The sequence below is a fragment of the Centroberyx affinis genome, unplaced genomic scaffold, assembly GCF_046629955.1.
Source record: "Centroberyx affinis isolate AG114_WGS23_722 - 3 ecotype Tasmania unplaced genomic scaffold, CSIRO-AGI_Caff_v1 ptg003542l_1, whole genome shotgun sequence".
Taxonomy (NCBI): domain Eukaryota; kingdom Metazoa; phylum Chordata; class Actinopteri; order Beryciformes; family Berycidae; genus Centroberyx; species Centroberyx affinis.
Window position 1 is genome coordinate 135,015 of NW_027281482.1, and position 24,662 is coordinate 159,676.

Below are 24,662 nucleotides of genomic sequence, written 5' to 3' on the forward strand. Positions count from 1 at the left end.
GTGCTATTATAAATTAAGGCTGGGTATTGGCAAGGACCTCACGATACGATACGTATCACGATACATGGGTCACGATACGACTGTATCACGATACATTGTGATACGATACATATTGCGATACATTGCAATACTCTACATAATTTACTGAAAATTTAAAAATAGAGCTGAAAATACAACTTGCTGTGTACCACCTGGGTATTCTAATATGTACATCACATTATATTGATAACTCAGCGGACAAATTGAGTCAAAACGATTTAATTCAAAGGGATTTGAGGGAAATTTAAGGACATTTTAAATCCGTTTAAAACATGAATAATTTTTTTTAATGTATCGATACGAGGGGCTGGAAAATCGATACAGTATCATGGAAAAAAATATTGCAATACTCAGCTGTATCGTTTTTTTGCACAGCCCTATTATAAACCCCCCTGCAATATAGGTAACCAGCTTCCTCTTGTCGACAAACATCTTCTCATTTATTTCCTTTCCGCATAAGAAATCGTATTTTTATTTGCTTTCACTTTTTGTATCTCAACTTCATTTTTCATTACCTCACATCCTCCATATGCAACACTATATGCTCCTCCACAATTACAGCAGTTAGTTTCTACCCATACAACTTGAATAGAACGGCTCTTCCGCTGTTTGCCATGATAATTTGGCTAGTACCAAATAAAAGGGCAATTGTGTCATTTTAAGGGTTAATTGCTATGGTGACAATCAGTGGTGGAAGAAGTACTGAGATCTTTTACTTAAGTAAAAGTAGCAATACACAATGTAAAGATACTCCATTACAAGTAAAAGTCCTGCATTCAAAATCTTACTTAAGTAAAAGTACATAAGTATTGGCAGCAAAATGTACTTAGAGTATCAAAGTAAACGTACTCATTATGCAAACTGTCCCCATTTCCAGAATTATATTTTTCATAAATTATTGGAATATTAATACTGATTTATTGACATACATGTACATGTAAGCAACATTTTAAAGTTGTCAACGTGAAGCTAATCTTAACAATTTAGCTATACTTTTGGGTAGTCTAATCTATAACAATGCTATTTTATAGTTATTTTATAAAGATGATCAAATGTTTGAAATATAAAATATTGATCTGAAACGTAACTAGTAACTATAGCTGTGAAATAAATGTAATGGAGTAAAAAGTACAATATTTCCCTCTAAAATGTAGTGGAGTATAAGTACAAAGTAGCATAAAATGGAAATACTCAAGTAAAGTACCAATGTTTAAATCTTTGCTCTAGTTGCTCTAAATAGGTTTTTCCCCAATTGTTTTGTAGATGGAAGCACTTTGGGTTGCCTCCTAGCCTCCTAGCCTCGTCTCCTAGCCTCCTAGCCTTGTCTCCTAGCCTCCTAGCCTTGTCTCCTAGCCTCCTAGCCTTGTCTCCTAGCCTCAATGGCAGTAAGCCTAAAGTTTATTAACCAGAATTAATTCAGGCCCTAATTTGAGTTAAGTTCTTAAGTTGGAAAATTAAAGATTTTCGTAAGAAATGAGACTGTTACTAAGAAAATATTGAGGAATTGCACTTAAGAGCCTTCTTAAGAACTTCCTAAAATTTCCTCTTATGTCATTTCTTAAGATCTATCTTAAGAACACATCGGTGAATCCGGCCCCAGATTTATAGGACCCTAGCCATCTACACATGCCATTTGATGCCTTTCAGTGCCAGGAGTGTGTACATGTTTAGTGTGGGTGGCTCCTGTGGGAATTGAACCCCTGACCCTGGCAGTGTCGGTGCCTTGCTCGACCCTCTGAGCCACACAGGGAATCTGACCTCTGACCTTTACCGGGCTCCTGACCGACCTGAGCGGCAGTGAACCGCAGACCGTGGTTCTCAAAAGCCTCCAGACTGCGGTGAGAGCATCTCCTGCTGTGCAGAGCAGGGCCGCACCATTAACCAAGAACAGGTACGGTGACATTTTTAATTTTACTCAGTAATTCTTCATCATCAGCCTCTTGTCAGGTTTGTGCTCGTTTGCAGCTTGGATCACGACTTCCACGAGAATCTTGCACACACCGCTGCAGTGAAATCAAACCCCTTCCTGCACCATCAGGAACACACGATGACAGCAAGAGTCCAGAGGAGCAGCAGATTATTTTAACAACGTTTTCCTCCAGAACATCAGGATCCGTCCGCTGAGGTCAAAGGTCAAGACGACACACCGGCCGCCTCCCTCTGAATGAAGCCGATTCTGATCAATTCTCACATAACTGCCACCTCTTCCCCCTTTTTTCTGATCCGATCAGTCCAATTGGTGCGTATGATAACCGGAGCAGGGCATGATGGGACGGCTGGCTGCATCATAGCGCCCATCACAACAATTACCCCCCCCCCCCGTCTTTTCCTAAGCTCTGCTGGAGGCATCGTGCGCACTTAACAGAATTATTTCTCATTCATTAACTCCAGCTCAGATCTTTCCCCGTCCGGCCTGGCAGGACATTATTATACATATTGCTAACCCCCTCTCCCCCCCCTCACCACCACCACCACCACACACACACACACACACACACCCTCCCCCCCCCCTCTGGGTGCCTCTGCATTAGTGTATTGCTGTCTGGATTAGCCGGGCGATAGTGATAGCAGCTGCAGCACGTGACGCAGTGAAGCTCCACGCTCACTGATTAAATTTGCTGCTCGTCCTTCACGCCTCCGAACCCCAACGCCACGCCAGGAGGGGGGGAGGGGGGGGGGGTCTCTACGGTACCGTGGGGGTTCAGATCGATGAAGAGAGGAAGAGGAGGGGTCTATGGTTAGGGTTAGGATGCCGATAAACTCCCGTCTTCATGTACCATGCACTCACAACGCTGTGGGTTCAAGTCTGGTTCAAAATCTTGCGGAAAAACACCTTAAAAATCATCTTCACATTTGTAAAACAGTCCCACAGTTCAACACACAATCTCTTCAAGTAATCTTTCCACTCAACTAGAATCTATTGGATCTCTAGACTCTTTGGATATGTTTTTTTTTTTTTTTTTTTACATTAGTAGTGTTTTGTAATCTGTAGTGGCTTTACTGTAGTATCAGGACCATGCTGTACTCATACTGGGCTCATACTGTGGTTTTCATTGTCATAGTATTAGTCGATCAACAGAAAATTAATTGATTATAATTTTGATAATCCATTAATACCAAACATTTACTGGTTACAGCTTCACAAATGCCAGGATTTGCTGCTTCTGTCCATTTCATATCATTATAGTTTTTTCGCTGCCTGTCAGACTGAAGACATTTTCAGATGTTGCTTTGGGCTCTGGTAACTTGTGATGGGCATTTGTCATTATTTTTGACATTTTTTAAAATGAACGATTGATCGATAAACTGAAAAAATGTATCAACAATGAAAATAAGTGTAGAGTTGAAGGTTCTCCATCAGCCTCTCTCAGCTCATCTGATCATTTCATCACGTCCGCCTCGGTCAGAGGGTTCATCTGGACGCCGTCATCAAACCAGGGATCGGCCAACTCACACTTTGTCCTTGAGCCCCACCCCCCCCACACAGCCCCACCCCTCCCCTCAGCCCCACCCCTCCCTCAGCCCCACCCCTCCCTCAGCCCCTCCCCTCCCTCATTCACCCGTTAAGTGCGATGCACCCAGGGACTCGTTGGCACCAAACCGGGACTTCGTGCGCTGAGTGTTCCGCCTCGTCTCGACTTTGAAACGTGTCGCTCAGAGGAATACCGCAGGGAACGCCGTCCCCTTCCTCCAAGACACACTGCGGTCCCCGGTGAATCCCCCCCCCCCCCCCCCTCCCTCCTCTAAATTCAAGGTCAAGACCAAGACCGAGACGTCGTCGGGAACCGCCTTCAAACCGGGACCGGGACTTTTCTAATCTGGTCTGTTACCCGTGACTTCTGGATGTCACCAGAAAGCTCCGTCCCCTGGGAGTCGGAGGAGGCTTCACGTCCTTGTCTGTCCCGGGGAAGAGGGGCGCTGGCAGGGGACAGGGCTGATGAAGACCGGCTGAGTACAGAACGCCATAACGGGGCGTCCTGGTGGTCTCTGTGGTGCGTACCATGCAAACATGGCATCCTGGGTTCGAATCCGGACCAGGACCTTTGCCGCATGTCATCCCTCCCTCCCTCTCTCTCTCTCTCTCTCCCAGTCTTTCCTGTCTCTCTCTCGACTTTAAATCTGTCTAATAAAGGGGACAATGCTGGAAAAAAAGATCTTTAAAAACACTGAACACTAAATTAAAGTTTCGCTCAATACAACAGGCTTCAAAACGTTCTCAACCGTCCCTTTAAGGAGGAAAACAGTGCCTGACTTCCCTCTCTCTCCTCGGATCACTCTGCTCTATTTTGTTTTCTGTTGTAACAAAAATAAAAGTTCCAGTTGTGTGATTTAATATCCCAGAATTTAGAGCACCTGAATGACTTGTATCTGCATCTTCCTTCATCTTCATATCTTTATACACCCTCTAAATGTGTTTAAGTTTAACATTTATGTTTAAGAATATCCTATGGCACAACGTCTCGCCCATTAAAGTCTCCATGAAATGAATGAATGAATGAATGAATGGGTGGGGCGGCCGACCCAGTTGGGAGGGGGGGGGGGGACCCTGCTCCGATCGATAGCGACAGCGCCGATCAATACTGCCTGACGAGGCTCTGATTGGCTGGGAGAGGACACGCCCCCCCCCCAACCCCCACCCCCGACAGCACGGGACACTGCAGGGAGACGCTTTTTCCACATTTCACCGTTCTGAGCCGACAGGTTTGGTGACCGGCTGTTTCCACTCCGCCTCACGCTGAGCAAGGCACCAACACCGCCAGGGTGAGGGGTTCAACTCCCACTGGGGCCAGAGCAAGGCACCAACATGTGGACCAGAGCCCGGTTTAAAACCAAAATTTTCTTAGTAAGTTGGCTGTTTATAAGTAAACTAATTCTGGGTTGTTTGAATGACAAAAATCTGTTCAGAGTTCTGTGCTGGATCTTACTGAACAGCCTGCTTCCTCTCACAAAGGACATTTCAAATCGTAACCTTTGACTGACTGGTGATAGAAACATAATTGACACAAGGAATTAACAATCAGACTTTGGGGATTACAGAGAAATTTGAATGACAGAAATCCGTTCAAAATTATGCACGGGAACACGGAAGCGAAACTTGTTTCAGCTGGTTCAACAAACCCGAGCAGCCTTTGCACATGTATATCCTGGCCTACATATAACATTCTGATCATCACATCAAACAGCTTACTGCCCACCCCAATTATTAAACAAAAAAAAAAAAAAAAAAAAAAAAGACAACCAACAAAACTTTGTTAAGACTGTTGACTGTTGGTCAGTTAGATCTAGTCTGGCTCTTTCTCTGTAAAGTTCTTTGAGGCATGCTGTGATAAAGAGATCTATATAAAAATGACTTGACTGTGTCACCTTCACACTTTGGAGTTTTTAAAGTCAACATCACCACCAGTCCAGTCTGAACCTGACTGACTGATCTGTGTTTCATTCTGATCTTCAGTCTTCTGCTTAAAGGCTTGAAATGAGTTTCTTAGACAAATATAAACAGTGAAGTTGATCCTATGTATGAATTTCTTTCCAAAGCCTTTGCCTTTCCATCAAGGCAAAGAATCTAAAATATAAGATAGTTTTGATTTGTTTAACACTTTTTTGGTCGCTGCATAATTCCATTTGTGATATTTCATAGTTTTGAGTCTTTACTGTTATTCTAAAATGTGGAAAATAGTACAAATAAAGAAAAATGTGGTGTGTCCAAACTTTTGACTGGTAGTGTACATTTCCCCCCTCCATCCGAGCTCCCAGAAACCAGGAGCACTTGTACTTGAATACAGCGACTGTTAGGGCTGGGCGATATGGTTGAAATCAATATCATGATAATCATAAGGATTTTTCTCGATATCAATATATATCACGATACGGTTCATGTATGCAAAATCACGTTAGATAATCAAATTATTGTTCATCTCGTTGAACTGAATGGTGATGTTAGGTGTGATGTCAAACAAAACAGAAATATTCAAATAATATTCCTACAATACCTCATTTTATGAGAGTTTTTAAGTAAAATTTGCTTGTTATCATCAATTCAGACAGCAGAAATGTGTGTCACGATATCAAAATATCTTCATATGATCATGATGTGATTCCACTGAAAGAAGATAAATGATAATATTGATTATCGCCCAGCCCTAGCGACTGTGTCTCTGTGTGACGGGACAGAGTCTGGGGACAGAAGAGTCTCACTCACAGTTGGTGAGGTCTGGCGGGGCGAAGCTGTCGTTCATGAAGACACTGTTGGGTTTTGCCACTTTCAAGTAAACCACGTCGGGGGTGTTTTTCAAGGCAGTGACGGCGTGTTCGTGGCTCACCTCCTCCAGGCAAGCACTGTTCACCTGGACCACAGGGAGACCACGGAGACCGGGAGACAAACAGTTAGCAAAAAAAACACAGACAACAGGCCACAGCCCCCTGAAATAAAAAAAAATTCCATACTTTTTCCCAGACCTTGATTTGTTTTGTAGATTTTGTCTGGTGTTCAATATGATTTATACAGATAGACATCTTGCCCCTGCTAACTAGGTCATATCACTGTATAGATGAAGATTGTTCTTCACAGAGACAAATATCAGAATATGTGAGATGATTGACAGGGTTCCTACACGCTTTCCATTTTAAAATTCCAGATTTTTCCCAGACCCTATGTTCTCGACCGGATTTGATTTTGGTGGGTATTTGATATAATGCATGCTGACAGCGGCTGGGTAATAAGAGCGTCCCTCTATCTGAACATTATTCTTCACATCAACAAAAACTGTGGACTCAAAGTGGCTCTACAACAACATAAAAGCTAGAATTATGTGCATTTTCCATACTTTTCCAGACATTTTTTTCAAATTCCCAAACTATTCAAGACCTGGAAATGATCAAATTCATTTTTAATACTTTTCCAGACTTTCCAGACCTGCGTAGGAACCCTGCTTGTGATAAACACATCGTCTCAAAATCCCCCCCCACTGTTCCCAAGGCTGCCACAAAGACTTTGGGGAGATGCTGCGTTTACCCGCTACACCCCGACACACCCAGGATGAACATTCTGGATATCTGCAATAGAATTCTTACTAGGAAAAACTCCCATTTCAGATATCTACAATCCAATTGTTACTAGTCATAATTTTAATTTCAGATACTCAAAATGAAAAACCATTCCAGATATCCATAATGTAATTTTGAATATCCAAAATATATTGTGACTAGTAAAAATGTCATTACGGATATCCACGATTGGCATTATGACTAGTAAACATGCAACAGTTTAAAACAAGGCTGCCCAAATTATGGTCCGTGGGTCATACTGGCCCTCCAAAGAGTTCTTTTAGGACCTCCTGTATAGTTTATTTGTTCTGTTTAGATGTTATTGTAATGTCTAACCTTGCTTATTAAAAGACATGCTAACATTCCTCGCTACATTCCTAAATAACCAGTGTCCCATCTCACTATCCGGCCCCTGGCACTCCATGTCAAAACATTCGGGCCCTCCTTAACTTCAGAGCGGGAACCAGGCGAATAAACGCTCTCTCAGGACAGTATATGATCACAGATTATCGTGCACTCACTCAAGTCTATAAATAATTATGAAAACCAGCTAATCCGTCCCGCCACAACCCCCGAGCCCCCGAGCGGGACGTCCCGTGTCCTTACAGCCAGCAGTTTGTCTCCGATCTGCAGCCTCCCGTCTTTATGTGCGGCTCCTCCTTCGATGATTTTGGTGACGTAGATGCTGTTGTCCCCCGGGATGTGCTGGTTCCCCACTCCGCCCGCTATACTGAACCCAAGACCTGGAGCAGAGCGAGACCGGGGAAGAGGGGGGGGGGGGAGACTGTTACCGAGCCTTCATCAACCTGCCGGGACCGACAGGCGCCTCGCAGGACACACGGTCAGAGCAAAGACACACAGTTTTGAAAGATGCCATTTATAAATACTGACGCCAATTTAACATCGGCACAGATCGGGCCGCAAAAAAAAAAAAAAAGCACAAAAGCATATTTTAGCATGTTTCCTTGGAAACCGAGGCTTTGTTCTTGAGCCTGGCTTCTTGTCTGAATAATCATGAAGCCCTGAGGGATTTCACCAAAGCTACTTGGCAAGCGGAGACAAAGCAGCAACACATCCACACCGTCTGCTCTGCGCTCCTCAGCAGCTCCGGGTCGTGCAGCAGGATGACGAGCCGCTGCCAGAGCAGAGCCGAGCCGAGCCGAGCGGAGCGGCGACCTGAAGCTCACATCAGAGCCGCTTAATCTGCAGGTCAGCTGAGCGTTCTGCACACGCCCAGCAAATATTTAAGGAAGTGGAGACTGTGGTCCCATTGTGTGGAAGTTATGTGTTTATACCTACAGAACAGTGTTTTTAGCTAGGGATGCACCGATAACAGACTAAAATGGAATATCGGTATCGGGGATTTTACTCAAGACTAAAATCCAATTACTTTAAAACCGGACGATACTTAAATCTTCGTATCGGCGTTGAAAAAGTGGGACAGATGTGGAACCAAAATTAAAATTACCCCCGAGCAACACTGCTGCATAAGATTACAGTGGTGCCAGAGGTGATGCAGAGAAGGAAGAAGAAGCTGATTCTGTTACAGTGTGTCTGTGGACTGGAGCCAACATGGCTGAACTAAACTCACTGTGCTTTTCCACTGCTGAACACCTCAGAGTGTGATGCGATCCATCCTCAAACTGACTTCATTTATAAGAAGTCAGTTTCAGAAAATGGAGTGATACTATTAACGTGACACTTCTAATTATCACCATTCTTATATATATATATAAAAGACTTTTACACTTTTAAAACATTTTTTCTCCCTGTCTCTTATTTCTTTCTCCATCATTTTCCATTTCTTTCTCTGTCATCCATGATCATTCTGCGTTCACAGGAATATCTGTTCCATCTGACCTCTGACCTCCTTCCTGTTTGTGGGTTGTAATGTGTAGTGCAGTACAGTGCAGTACAGTACAGTACAGTACAGTGCAGTACAGCAGAACTCAATACTGTACAGTACAGTGCAGCTCAGTACAGTAGAGTACAGTGCAGTACAGTAGAGTACAGTGCAGTAGAGTACCATACAGTAGAGTACCATACAGTAGAGTACAGTAGAGTAGAGTACAGTGCAGTACAGCAGAGTACAGTACAGTACAGTACAGTGCAGTACAGTGTAGTACAGTGCAGTGCAGTACAGTACAGTGCAGTAGAGTACTGCAGAGCACAGTACAGTAGAGTAAAGCCCAGCAGTGCAGTACAGTAGCGTACAGTACAGTACGGCACACTACAAAAGCCCAGCACAGTACACTATAGTACAGTACACTACAGTACACTACAGTACACTACAGTCCAGTCCAGTCCGTTACCTTTGGGTCCCTTCACCAGCTTGATCTCCATCAGTTTCTCGGAGACGGGTTTCCTCCTGCGGACGTAGAGCCGGACCAGAGAGCCCGCCTCCTTCAGCGCCTCCACGGCCCGGCTGTGGGTCACGTCCCGCACGTCCACCTCGTTCACCCGCAGGATCACATCGTTCACCCTGAAACACAGCAGGCCGCTCGCCGTCAGCCGTCTGGAGGGAAACGGACTCATTTCATAGTATTTTGATTACTGAATTGAATACTAGTGTGAAATGGACCGTATTATGATTTGAAATGTGTTGGGACACTGGAGGGAAACGGACTAATTTCATATATTCTGATTATTGAATTGTCAGGAGCTTGTCTGGTCTGTGTGTGTGTTCTAGTCTTTGTCCTGTTTATTTTGTAATGTTATGTGTTATGATGTAAGTGTGATGGCTGCATTGTCACTATGTAAAGTCTGTTTTGTGAACCCCAGGAAGAACAGCTGCTGCAATGCTGTAGCTAATGGGGATCCTAATAAACTAAACTAAACTAAACTAAACTAAACTAAACTAAACTAAACTAAACTAAACTAAAGTAAACTTTCTGTCTGTCAAAAGGTTATCCAGAGCGACCTTCCAGTGAGCAGGAGGGGTTCAGAGTCTGGCTCTGGGGACACAGCTTTGGCAGCTTTGGCAGGACACAGCGTTGTTTCCTGGGATCAAACCCGAGACCCTCTGGTAACGGGACGGTCTCTCTACCTGCTTTACCCAGCTGCCCGCTTTGAGAGGCGCAGGCGATGTTCATGAATAGAATAATTTAGTTTGAATGTGTCAAGTTTTGAGTTGTGTATCATTTTACCATCAATAAATCATCAGCACGTTAATTTAGAGACATTAGCATAATTACAGTAAACAGAGGAAGCAACGGGGCTGATGGGAAATGTAGTCTTAATGTGGAGAAACACTAGAACTAACAATACTACTGGAGGGAGATAGAGGAGAACAATCAGCTCCAACATGGACTCATATATCAAGGTATCACTGTTGATCTGACAGTGATGTGTTGGTGGTTAAAGTTACTCGTAGCATGAAGAAGAAATGTCAGGATTACTAATGCAGGATGGGAGACTTCCATGTTGACTAATACTGTAATTTGGCAAAATTGAATTTGTTTGATAATAATAAATAAGGCGTTTAGCTTTTTTAACAGCAGCCACACTTTGACCCGGACCTGGATTTCTGCCCAACAATTTGGAAGAAAGGATGTTTAAGTTCAACTAGTCTTTTGTTTTTCCTGATATTTAATTTCACTGTCGGTCTGCCTGCCTGCTGTGTAACAGAGCTGCCCCCCCCCCCGTCCTGTCCCATCCCACCCCCACACCCCCCCCAGACCGACACCCGAGCCCTTTGGCTGACAGGTTCACGTTCGACTCGGGGGGGAAACCTGAAACCGGCGGCGCCGCTCTTCATCCCGCAGCTCGTCATCGTCACCCGGATCGGGTGAGTCAGACGCAGGCCGCTGCATCTTTAATGAGGCGGTGAAAGGGACCCGGGCGCTGTGGGGGATTCTGGGTAGAAACAGCTCAGTAAAGGCTGCTGTTCGATCCTGAGTGAGATCTGAAGCAGCGGAATATAAAGCGACACCTCGTCTAACTGCAGAAACTTAAAACACATGACAGGACTTTTTTAAAGGAAAGTGTAAATTCAGTCTGCAGCTGATAGAAGATCAAACACAGCAGGCGGCTTCAGGTCCTGGAGGACAATACTGAAGGAAAACTGTCCGTCAACCAAAGGACGCAGGTTCAAGTCCCCGTGTTCTGAAGACCTCTGGAAAGACTCTAGGCTCCTTCGAAGAATCCTTCAAGATCTCATCTGAACTGATTTCCTTTTGAGAGGAAACACTGAGGGAGTCTCTCTCAGAGGAGATCTACTGGCTGAGCAGAGGTGTCACCAGTCTGAGAGTGACTGCTCAATATCTTTCTTTCTTTTGTTGTTAATGTCATTACCCCCGCCAAGGAGGTTATGTTTTCAGTACCGTTTGTTTGTTTGTTTGTTTGTTTGTTTGTCTGTTATCAGGATTACAGAAAAACTACTGGCCCGATTTTCATGAAACTTGGTGGAAGGGTGCAGCATGGGCCAAGGAAGAACCCATTACATTTTGGAGCGGATCCGGATCGGACTCACGAACGAGCAATAACAGCACAAACCTTGGTGGAGGTCTGTGCTCTCTGAGTGCAATTCTAGTATTTTGTATTTTTTCTGTTTTATGTGAAGCACATCGTATTTGCCTTGTGTATGAAATGTGCTATATAAATAAAGTTAACCTTGCCTTGCCTTGAAGTGACACTGACTACTGCTGCTCTGTGACCCCTGACCCCTGACCCCTGACCCCTGCCCTCCCTGTGGAGGCAACAGAAAAGTCTATTTCCCTACAGAAGCAATAGAGGAAAACATGACTATTGTTTGAAACACAATGAATCCTCTCAGGTGCAGAAATATTGACCAATAAACCTCCTCAGGTAACGATCTTAGTTTGTCCATAATGGATATTGTTGGGTGTGTGTTGGGTGTGTGTTGGGTGTGTTGTGTGTGTTGTGTGTGTTCCGTGTGTTGGGTGTGTGTTGTGTGTGTGTGGTGTGTGTGTTGGGTGTGTGTTGTGTGTGTGTTGGGTGTGTGTGTTGTGTGTGTTGTGTGTGTGTTGTGTGTGTGTTGGGTGTGTGTGTTGTGTGTGTTGGGTGTGTGTGTTGGTTGTGTGTTGTGTGTGTGTGGTGTGTGTGTGTGTGGTGTGTGTGTGTGTGTGGTGTGTGTTGTGTGTGTGTGTGTGTGTGTGTGTGTGTGTGTGTGTGTGTGTTGTGTGTGTTCCTGCTGTGACGAAGGTCTTGGACCCAAAGTTTAGCCGTTTTGTCGATAAATGTGCAATTTGCAGCGCAGCAGAGCAGCAGATCCAGACTGAACTAGTTTATCTTTCGCCTGCAGCGGCTGCACTTATCTGTCCAGCCGCTCCATTACCGCTCCGCCGCGTGTTCCCTGCCCGCTCGTCGTCACGGCGACCTCGGCTTCCCGCGCCGCCCGTCGGGTCGGACGGGGACGCGGCGGCGCTGAAGGTTAACGTGCTGCGGGCCGGCGTGCGAGCAGGTCCACACATCACATCTACACCGTTTGGAAACGATGTGACGACCGGTCTTAAAAAACAAACTGAAGCACTTTTTAACCCTCCAGACCCTCTAGCAGAACTCTAGAACGTTGCTGCAGTTCACTGGGAATTAGGGCTGCACGATATTGGAAAAAACTGACATATTGCGATATGAAAAAATACAGGAATTTTCACCAAATGACTTGAATAGCTACGGAAGCCGAGAACGGCCGTGCTTACAATTATTTTTTTAATGCTTTTATCTCGAGATCATGAGTTAATTATCTCGTTATCTCGAGATCACGAGATAATCAACCCGTAATCACGAGAAAACAAAATGTTGTTTCCTCCTATTACTTATAATGTTTATCAGAGATCAGGAGCCATGCCAGCATGCACAGGGCGTCTTGACAACTGTAGCAACTGATTTTTAAGCTGAAAATCGTAACTGCAGCAAACAAAACTACACATTTATGCTTCCTGTTTAGTTATGAATCCTCCTGACAGTCATGACAGTGATCTTGAAGGCTGAAATCAGGTGTGATCAAATGAACCAGACACTCTTTCGAGTTCTCCATATTATCCCGTGATCTCGAGAAAACAAAAGTATTTTCTCGTGATAAATGATCTCGTTATCTCGAGAAAACGACTTTTGTTTTCTCGAGACAACGAGATAATTAACTCGTGATCTCGACATAACGGCATTAAAAAAAATAATTGCAAGCACGGCCGTTCTCGGCTTCCGTAAATATCTCTATCAAGCCTTGCCCCTGTAAGAAGGCGGCCTTGTGGGTAACCTGCAGGGTGACGCAGCAGGAAGTGAGAGTGTTTTTAGCCGCAGTCAAAGTGAGCTGCAGGATGCTAAGTAAAGTTAGCATAGTTAGCGAGAAAAGAGCTCAGAACATCACAGAGAGGCCGTGCATTATGTTTCTGCTGTACTGAAATAAAGTGCCAGTTCTCCACAGCAGAGTTGGTCCGGACTCTTTAGTAAAAAGCTTGTTACCGGCTACGAGCCAGGCTGAGCTAAAACAGGCTAGCACAACACCAGAGGCTTCACAACTAGGTTCAGAGCCGTGAAAGCTGGAAAGATAACAAACACTCTGATAACAAACACTTAAATCAGAGTAAATGATGTTCTATCAGACAGATTCTCTTGTAGATTAGTCATGGAAAACGAGAACCGTTTGAGTTTTCCTTTTGTATCAAGCAGCAAAAAAAGTTGTAGCATGACGTGTTTGAGTTCATTTGCCTTACTCGGCATCACACGTCCTGCGATGTGACTACTGCACATGCTCACATCGCCATGACGATGCTGAAACGATACATCCTGCAGCCCTACTGGGAATTCTCACTTAAATCAGCATTTTCGTGCTCATTCCAAACAAACAGCGATATCTCAGAAATAAAAAGAAATTGAGAAACACAAGTTTTTCCATTTAAAAAAAACACAACTTTCCCTTTAATTTGGTACCAAATACATGGCAAGGCGATGCAGGTCGTCTCCTTACTTCAGTGTCAACATTCACAGCATGACAACAAAACAGATCCTTCCTATCTTGGCTAACGATAAGCTTTCAAAATCCATACAAAACCTCCAGAGCTTCAGCCCACACAGTAATAAGATCAGACAGTAACAGTCGCCAAACAAATATGGAAAAAGTCGCCAAACTTATATGGATAAAAGTCTCTGTGACCCGGTCAGTCCTCCTACCGACTCTTCGGCGCACTGCCTCCCGGTGAGAGCAGGTAGGTCCCGCTGTTCAGTGAAGGTGATCTGGTGTCTTGTTTTATTGAACAAGAACAAGAGATTTCCATCAAAAGACTTCAACTCAAAATGTCTGCGTAACTTTCCACTCCACACGGCGGGTCAGGTTCTGTCTCACAGCATCTGACAGCTTCCAGAAGGTTTTAAAAGCCCGGAGAAGACATTTTTAGATCTAATGTTACCGCTGGAGGACGACTAAACCCGGAGAAAATCAAACATCTCAGTGTCACCAGACATATTTTCCTGTTCCGGTTCATCGATGACAACTTGAAGTATATATATAAAACAAAGCTGATAACTTGATTTTCAGTTTTTGGTGCATTTTAAACGATTTAAAAATGACGGGCGCTATGGGGTATTGTAAACAAAACAATTATATTTGAAACAGTTAATTTGATGTTTGCAAGAAATGAATCACTTTGGGCCTGTTGTTGTTGTTTGTTGTTGTTAGCGATACTTGTTTTTCTTTTCAACACATTTTTTTTTTGCATTGCTATTTTTTTTTCTTTGCGATTCTTCTTTTCGTTTCACTTTGTGGCGTCTTCTTGACGTGGGGGGGCGGGGTTAGAGGAGTGAAGAGGGTTTGTTTTTGTTTATAATACTTCACTTGTTGTAGTATATATTTGTTTTGTTTTCTTTACCCTGACCCCATCAGCAGGTGACTGAAGTCGCCGGTTGACAACATGACACCAGTGTGACAGACTGCAGCCTCTAGACTACACACTCCGCCCCTGTGTGTGTGTGTGTGTGTGTGTGTGTGTGTGTGTGTGTGTGTGTGTGTGTGTGTGTGTGTGTGTGTGTGTACCTCAGCCGGCCGTCCTGGGCGGCGGCTCCTCCTGGTATAACTTTGGTGATGAAGATGCTGGGGTCTTCTCCGATGTGGGGGTTGTCCGTCCCGCCCGCGATGCTGAAGCCGAGCCCCGAGTTTCCCTGGAGACCGGCAGCGGTCGCCGTGACAACCACAACAACAACAAACAAACCAACCAACAAAAACACACAGCAACAGTAAACGGTGGATTCAAAATATATTCTGTATTATATTAACATACAACGACTGAATCCCTGCAGAGGAAACCAAACGTTCAACAAACAAACAGCTATAACCAGCATGGTATCAATGAATAATATAATAACCAATAATGTAATAACTGTCAGATAATGCAGTAACTTGTCAAAATGTAATAAAATGTCCCTCTAAGTGAGTTGAAAATGTAATAAAAACTGATGAATAATAATAAATCACCAGATAGTGTAACAAAATCTCCTGACTGATATTGTAATAACTTTCCCCCAATAATGTAAAAAACTTTATAGGGTTGTAACTTCTTTCTTTTTTCTTTTTTTTTTTTAACCTATAATAATGTAATAATATTGACTGATAACATGATAACTGGTGAGAAACAGGTTGTTTTGTTCACAATATGAAACTGATTACATTATCTGGCAATTTTTTTTACATTCAGTTTTTCTTACATTTTCGACTCAATTAGAGGGACATTTTATTACATTTTGACAAGTTATTACAATATCCTGCAGTTATTACATGATTGGTTATTTCATTATTGGTTATATAGCGACATATAATTAATATACAACCACCAAATCCTAGAGATAGCATCTAAAATATTGACGCTGCAGTTGATGATTTTTTTTAGTATTTTTGATATTGCTCCTTTTCCATCAGCCTCCTGCCTGATGAGTTCAGACTCTTAAATCAGTTTCAGCTTTTAAATCACAACTTTAAACTCACTTTTATCGACCTGCTTTGATTAACGACCTTTTATTAAATTGCTCTGACTTCACTTTTATGGTTCACTTTACGCTCCTGACCTGCTTACATCACTCCTGCTGTCCATCTGATCTGTTTCTGGTCGGTTTACTCCTCTGTGAAGCGCTTCCTAACTGGGTTTTGAAAAGCGATAATGAGATAATAAGAAAAACAAACACTATTATATTATTATTGAACAATACAATAAGGTTTTAACATGTTTCAAGGCCTCAAGGCTGATGAAACTCTCACTCACATTAACACTGAAACTTTATAGTCAACTAACGAAAAAGAAAAACACCAAAAATGCAGTTATGTGATTTTTTTCAAGCTACAGCGATATAATTAACCTGAAACGCCCAAATCCCAGTAACTGACATAATTAACTAACATGTAAATTAGACAAACTGACAAATAAGAAGCTAATATCACCTACAGACAGAGGAGGATGACTGCAGAGTGTGTAATAGAGTGTGTATTGGAGTGTGTATTGGAGTGTGTATTAGAGTGTGTATTGGAGTGTGTATTGGAGTGTGTATTAGAGTGTGTATTAGAGTGTGTATTGGAGTGTGTATTAGAGTGTGTATTAGAGTGTGTATTAGAGTGTGTATTAGAGTGTGTATTGGAGTGTGTATTAGAGTGTGTATTAGAGTGTGTATGGGACTCAGCTGGCAGAGGAGAGTTTTATTTACGCTGCACTGATAATAATAAAATGCACTTGAGAAAGCATGAAGCTGAATTAGGTCACATGGAAAAAAAGGGAAAAGGGAAAGATGATGAAAATAATAAAAAAGATATCACCACAGGCAGAGTCAGGGATTAAGACACAGCTGCATACAAAGCAACCGTGTGTGTGTGTGTGTGTGTGTGTGTGTGTGTGTGTGTGTGTGTGTGTGTGTGTGTGTGTGTGTGTGTGTGTGTTATTTGTGTTGGTCAGAGTCGACTTCATGATGTCCTTGTGAAACCCAGAATAAAACATGATTTCTGTTTGTGATCCTGGAGACTGGAGGAGAAAATTTACATTATCGATAAGAACGTAGTTTTCAGATATTGTTTTGTAAGATAATTCATCAGATCGTTAAACACACTTCTGAACCACATGTGGCACTGGCTTTGTGAAAGATCTAGTGCAGAATAAATAACTGAAATGTCTGAAAACTAGTAATTGAGTCAAAGTATAATTTTTCTACAAACTGAAGAACTGACTGCTTCTGCTTTATCACCAGAATTTTCTTGAATCAAATCACAACATCTTGAAATGAGGCAGATGTCTCTGTTAGTATCAGTGATAATTATAATAACTTTATTTGTAAAGCACTTTTCTAAAAACAAAGTGCTTTACATACAATAAATACAAAGAGACCGATGTGAAAGTACAACGATTAAATAAAATAATAAAGTTGAGTTATCTCACACTGTTGGCCAAATCTTTCACTTGTTTTTACGAAAAATAAGATGAAGCCTCAGTACCAGACCAAAGGACTAAGATTTTACATTTATTTATGTCGGTTTGAGACATTTTTGACTAAGATTTTATTTATTTATTTCAGTTTCAGACATTTTTGACAAAGATTTTATTTATTTATTTCAGTTTCAGACATTTTTGACTAAGATTTTATTTATTTATTTCAGTTTCAGACATTTTTGACAAAGATTTTATTTACTTATTTCAGTTTCAGACATTTTTGACTAAGATTTGACATTTATTTAGTTCAGTTCAACACATTTTTGACTAAGATTTAATATATTTATTTCAGTTTCAGACATTTTTGACTAAGATTTGACATTTAGTTCAGTTCAACACATTTATGACTAAGATTTGATGTATTTATGTCAGTTTGAGACATTTTGGACTAAGATTTGACGTATATTTCATACATATATTTCAGTGTTCACGCTTTTAACACGGCAGGAAGTTCCTAAACACTTTGAGGCAGTGTGTCAGGAGCGCCAGGAGAGCCAGGGGCTTCTGGGAAGAGTCCGGTCTCTGAGTTATGGACTCGCCGCTTTACGAGGCTCGTAAAGAAAATACAGCCGACTGACAACATGGCCGACTGACAACATGGCCGACTGACAACATGGCCGACTGACAACATGGCCGAGGCTCAGGAGGAAACCACATGAAAAGGAAGCGGCCGGCGGTCTCACCCTCTCCAACGTGATCTCCTCGTACTCATAGTCCGCCTCGGTGCCATTCACCTGCAGAGAGAGAGAGAGGAAGAGGAGGAGGAGGAAGAAGAAGAGGAGGAGGACGAGGAGGGAGGAGGAAGAGGAGGAAGAGTAGGAGTAGGAGGAGGAGGAAGAGTAGGAGGAGGAGGAAAAGGAGGAGGAGGAGGGAGGAGGAAGAGGAGGAGGAGGAGGACGAAGAGGAGGAGGAGAAAGAGGAGGAGGAAGAGGAGGAGTCAGTCAGTCTGCTTCAACAACAACAGCTCATATTCATATTCATACTCTGGACTGATACTGGAAACACAGCAGTGACAACAACAGATATATAGATGGATACAGCAGTTTTAACCTGAACATTATTATTATTCTTATTTATTCTATGGAACAAACTGGAGCTACAGACCCAACAGACTGTCAGTTGTCTTTTAAGATGAAGGTACAGAGGTGATGCTGCAGAGTAAACCACTCAGTTAATATCATACTCTTGGGAACTATTCAAATCTTTAGTTGATGTTTGTATTGAAAATTGTAATAAACAAGCACATTTCATATGCCTGTTTTTTTTATATAATTTATTTGATGTTTTCTTTTGGTATCTTCTGTGACTCCTGGCCAGCTGATGCCGTGTTTTCTTCTTGTGTTTTAAAAGAGAACCGCACTGGAAATAAGTTTCTGAGACTTTATGTGTTATCCTCGATGATTTTAATTAATGCATGACTGATGGCTGTGCATTATTTTTGATCATCAAATGAACTAAACTAAAAATCCTGTTGCCTTGTACGCAGGCCACTGAGCCACCAGGACGCCCTCATTTCCCTCAATTATTATTATTTTTTTTTAAATCACTGGATCTACCTCCTTAACCATCTACTTTATTGATCCATATTCTTTTCAATGTTTTATTTCTCCTGATTGTGAAGCACTTTGTAACTTTGTTTTGAAAAGTACGGTAACACTTTACAATAAGTTAAGGGTTAGTTAATGCTTAATAACTAACCCTTAATTAACAGTTAACTAATGTGTAATTTACTAATGGTGTTCATGTTAACTACGGTATTAATTTATACATTATTTAATAGTTTATAAACATGACTATTAAATAATGTATAAATTAATACCTTAGTTAACATGAATGATTAGTAAATGATTACCAGACACATTAGTTAACTGTTAATTAAGGGTTAGTTAATGCTTATTAAGCATTAACTAACCCTTAACTTAGTGACCCATATTGTAAAGTGTTACCAAAAGTACTAATTACTAATAAAGTACTAATAAAGACTATTATTAATTTCTCCATAGAAGGTTCATAGCGCTCCATGTTGTTTTTCATCATCAGTCCACACATCCACACTGGGACCGGACCAGTCCAGCCACAGCTGCTGCTGGGCCGCTCAGGTAGAGAGGTTCTGTGGATGAAGTGCCTTGCTCAAGGGCAGCTGTCTGTCCCAGAGACTGTCCGCTAACAACACTTCTCAAACCCCGGACGTCTACGTGGTCTACATGGTCTGTCGGGTCTACGTGGTCCACACCTCAGAGCAGTGAGGCACCCGGACCTGGAGACGGAGGTTTAGACCCACAGACCCACAGCGTGTGACTCTGTGATGCTCGCTGTGACGCTGGACTTTAAGCCCCGTTTCCACCACATGAAACTGCTGTGACATCATCATCTTCAACGCCAAACACAGCAACAATGGAGGATATGGAAGGGAAGGGAAGGTGTTCTTGATTCTCTGTGTGTGGCTGTTAGTCACAGCAAGGAGACAGATTTGATTTCAGAAGAGGCTGAAGGCAGCGAGACAGCAGAAGCTCTCTGGCTGCTCAAAGGCCACGCAAGGGGGTAAGCTAACCTGGTAGCTAACGTTAGCATGTATGTCCCGTGTCGCGCAATGATGACGATTCTCTCTGACCAATCAGCAGTCTGCAGTGTTTTCACGTCTCCTTTTGGTTTCGCCTCAGCTCGCTTGGAAGCTCGATGGAGGTGCTGCCAAAAAAAGTAGCAGGTACCAGGTGACATGGAGCCTGTTATTCCTGTTGCCTCGTCTGCTATTTATTCCATTTGTTGTGTCCTTGTGTCTGGACCTGTTTTATTTCTATATTTTAATCACTGCTCATTGTCCTTCAACTTTATTGATCTGTCATTTGTTCAATATTTTATTTCTCTTGATCGTGAAGCATTTTGTGCGATATAAAGGAGAAAGTATTAAAAAGTTTTCTGCAGTTCCCATGAAGTGATAAACTGACAGTGTGGAGCGGAGCCAGGCAGCAGCATAAGCAGCTTTTTCAAAAACGTCCTTTTCTTTATTTTTTTTAACATCTTGGTCCTTTTGCAAATTAATCTGGCGAAGACAAAGCAGCACAGAGCCAATCAGAGCCGGGCAGCTGTTTAGGCGCCGGGGCCAAGTTAATTTAGATTGGTGTGAAGCCAGGCAGGACGCCGACAACGTCAAGGACAGACAGAGACTCAGAGATGGGCCGGGACCGGATGTGGATCAGGATTAGGATCAGGATCAGGATGGAGAGTTGCCGGAAACACACGACTCTCCCAGAAACCTCTGTCTGTCTGAGCTCATCAGTCGACTGTATGTACGGTATAATCTGCTGTCTATCATATGTGTTAAAGCTCCATATTCTCCAGAGTTTTAATTTGTGTCTTTCTGTCCATTCAAAGCTGTGTGTGTGGTGTCATGAACCAAAAACACTCTCAATCCATTTCTCCACGTTCATTTTCCAGCATCTCTCTGAGCCTCACCAAGAACAGGCCGTTTCTGTCTCCGTGTCTTTAAGGCTCATTAATATTAACGACCCCTCTGTTCCGATTTGCTAACCGTTTCCAGAGTGAAACGTGAGACGCCGCGGCCCGGCGGCTACAGGTAGGGAAAACTCTCCGGTAATAAACAACGACAACCGCTCAACCGCTTTGAAAAAAACACTTTGTTAGTCTATTATTTCTTACAAAAATGATAATGAGCGAACCTTTGTGACGCCACAAAGTTACGGAAGTCCAAACGGCTCGTTTAGAGGCTCGCTGCACTAATATGGATTGTGTGGATTTAGTTTTGATACTTTCACCATGTTTAGATAGACCATCCAACTCCTTTATCACCACAGAGGAGAGGGGAGTCCTGCTGTTGATGCGTCTCTGCACCAATTTACACTAAACTAATTCCTGTACATTTCTTGCACTTGGTGAAAAAAGTGATCCAGATTCTGATAAAAACTGAACTGGTAGATCATCTGCTTTCTGTGCAGGACTTGGTTTCAAACCAGGCTCGGGCCGATATTCCATAATATCAAATATCGCTATAATTCACCAACATCAGAACATTTTGCGCGATATCAAATATGATTCAAAGGAAAGTTATTATTACCTCCGCCAAGGAGGTTATGTTTCTGGTGCCGTTTGTTTGTTTGTCTGTTTGTCTGTTTACGGAATAACTACTGGCCCGACTTTCATGAAACTTGGTGGAAGGGTGCAGCATGGGCCAAGGAAGAACCCATTCAATTTTGGAGCGGATCCGGATCGGACTCACGAACGAGCAATAACAGCACGAACCTTGGCGGAGGTCTGTGCTCTCCGGGTGCCCTTCTAGTTATTATTATTATTAATAGTGTATTTAGTTATTACAGTATATGTTGGTAACAGTCTATAGAGTTAAATGTTTATGTAGTAAATCTGCTGATCTATTTTGAAGGTTTTGTTAAGTTAAATCACTAGACCCAAACTGTTAAACTGATCCACATGATGAGATGGGAGTGGGAGGAAAAACAACTTTCAAAATAAAAGGCAACCGACGGTAAAGAGGTGAAAGGTCAGAGGTCACAGCAGCCAGACAGCAGATGGAACAAACACTGCTGTGACCCCAGACTGAGCCTGAAGACAGAGGAGAGCCGGGGGGGAGAGAAGGTCCAGGGAGAAGACCGGGTTTAAAGTAGAGTCCAGTAGAGTCCAGTAGAGTCCATGTTTCCGGGCCGGCAGATGAGCCAATCAGACGCTGCGGTTTCCCTCCCTCCGGTCAGAAGGCTGTTGATGTGTGAACTCTGCCGTCACCGCGACGACCGGACAGATTAACGAGCAGCCATAACCCCCGGCCCCCCGCTAAGACTCCTGGGAAATGGACTCAGCTGGGGAGGGGAGGGGGGGAGGGGGTGTGTGCAGGCAAGAGGCATCTGTCTTCTCTGCACCCACACACACACACACACACTGTACTGTATGTGTGAGTGCATGAGCTCGCTGCTCAAAATGAATTTTTATACACTTGCTTTTATGGAACTGGTTTTGATTTTTTGTTTTTAATCTTGTTTTGTTTCTTGTATTTTTTTTTATCTTGTTTTGTTTGATGCGTCTTTTTTTTTCAAACTAGCCCATTTTCTTTGAAATGCGTCCTATTCTCATCTCTTCTTCATGTATTTTACTATTTCTATTGTTCTGCCTTCATGTCAAACACTTTGTAAACTGCTTTTAGGTAAGTGCTGTATAAAGATAATTTATACACACTACATCTAAAACTACTTCAAATTTTTGCACTGAAAACACAATATTCTGATTTTTTTAACACATTTACAAACGTGATTTGTTTTGGTAACCAGTCAGCAGTCTGGATCCTGACTGAATGTTCTGTGTTTCATTCTGATCTTCAGTCTTCTGCTTAAAGGCTTGAAATGAGTTTCTTAGTCAAATATAAATAGTGAAGTTGATCCTATGTATGAATTTCTTTCCAAAGCCTTTGCCTTTCCATCAAGGCAAAGAATCTAAAATATAAGATAGTTTTGATTTGTTTAACACTTTTTTGGTTTGTGTTATTTCATAGTTTTGAGTCTTTACTGTTATTCTAACGTGTGGAAAAAATAGGAAAAAATACAGAAAAATGTGGTGTTTCCAAACTTTTGACTGGTAGTGTAAAAAAAACGAAAAACTTGAAAAACCATGTAACAGAATTTCTAACAACTAAATTACCTGACTTCACACCTCCCCCTTTCCCTCCATTACTCTAAAACTACTATTTTCCACATTTTAGAATAACAGCAAAGACATCAAAACTATGAAATAACACAAACGGAAGAAATGGAATTATGCAGCAACCAAAAAAAAGTGTAAAACAAATCAAAACTAACGAAAAATACGGCGTGTCCAAACTTTTGACCGGTAGTGTACTTCCATTTAAATAAAAAAAACAAATTTCTGACACACAGTAGAAGCATCAACACTTCCAGGAGAGATAACAGAAACATGACTACTCTTATTCTTACTGTTATTACTCTTATTCTTACTGTTATTACTCTTATTCTTACTGTCCATATTGCCCATCTTTATTGGCTCTGGAACTGCTGTTAATGTTCTACTACTATGTATATTTTTGCTATTCTTGCCCTTATTTGTGACTCTTTTTTAACAATTTAATATTTGATATATATTAAGTACTGTGCAAAAGTCTTAGGCACATGTCAAAAGTCTGTAAAGCGAAGACACTTTCAAAAATAATGAAATGAAAAGTTTCTGAATATTAAAAAATATATAAAGAGCAGTCTACTGACACACTAATGCAGAAGACAAGTAAACAAACATCTAAGACAGAATTTCTATAATAACTCTTGGGTGCCTAGGACTTTTGCACAGTACTGTATATATATATATTTTTTTTTATCCCTACTACATAGTTGTTGCTCGCCTTGTCCTAAGAGCTTCACTGTTCAGAACGACCTTGTGTTGCACATTTGATAAATAAAAACACTCTGGCTGAGATGAAGCCGTGTTTCAGACTCACGTATGGAGGCGTGTCCAGGCTGTCCGTGTTCACCACCACAGGCGGAGGGTTGGCCTGCGGAGACAGGAGAGACACAGTCAGAGGCGACAAACATCTCAGCTCGCCAACAGAAATAAAAAAATAAAATATAAAAAACATCCGCCAAAGAAAAAACACCTCAACTCCCGGCTCCCTCCCTCCCTCCCTCCCTCCCTCCCTCCCTCCCTCCATCCCCGTCAAAAACCCGCTAAAAGCTCCACGGAGCGAGCAGCAAATGAAAGCCCAGAGCAGGCGGCAGCAGCGGTTAGGAGGTGCAGACTTACTCTCCTCATGATGCTGCGGAGCGGCTGAGGCTCAGAGAGGGAGAGGGAGGAGGAGGAGGAGCAGGCTGAGGCTCAGAGAGGGAGGAGGAGCAGAGAGGGAGAGGGAGGAGGAGCAGGCTGAGGCTCAGAGAGGGAGGAGGAGGAGCAGGCTGAGGCTCAGAGAGAGAGGAGGAGGAGCAGGCTGAGGCTCAGAGAGAGAGGAGAAGGAGGAGGAGGAGGAGGAGGAGGAGGAGCGGGAGAGATCACTCGCTCACGCCGGTCCTCACTGCAGAGCACGCAGCCCCCGAGCATGGAGGTGAAAATAAATCTGAGTTAAAGTCCCGCGGCGGGCTGCTGCTGCTCGCCGCTTCACCTCCACTCCTCTCTCTCTCTCTCTCTCTCTCTCTCTTTCAG

The 24,662-nt window shown here is 42.7% G+C and overlaps 1 protein-coding gene across 1 annotated transcript in view; it reads right to left on the minus strand.

Annotated features, from left to right (window-relative positions):
- Window positions 1-6,230: 6,230 nt before the first annotated feature.
- LOC139661530 (disks large homolog 1-like) overlaps window positions 6,231-24,662 on the minus strand; it is a 139,666-nt gene continuing 121,234 nt past the window's right edge. The window contains exons 7-12 of the mRNA XM_071539985.1: window positions 23,968-24,021; window positions 18,185-18,235; window positions 15,074-15,198; window positions 9,396-9,565; window positions 7,690-7,826; window positions 6,231-6,383 (exon numbers count right to left, since the gene is read on the minus strand). Coding sequence (XP_071396086.1) covers window positions 6,231-6,383; window positions 7,690-7,826; window positions 9,396-9,565; window positions 15,074-15,198; window positions 18,185-18,235; window positions 23,968-24,021 — 690 coding nt within the window. The remainder of the gene's footprint in view (window positions 6,384-7,689; window positions 7,827-9,395; window positions 9,566-15,073; window positions 15,199-18,184; window positions 18,236-23,967; window positions 24,022-24,662) is intronic.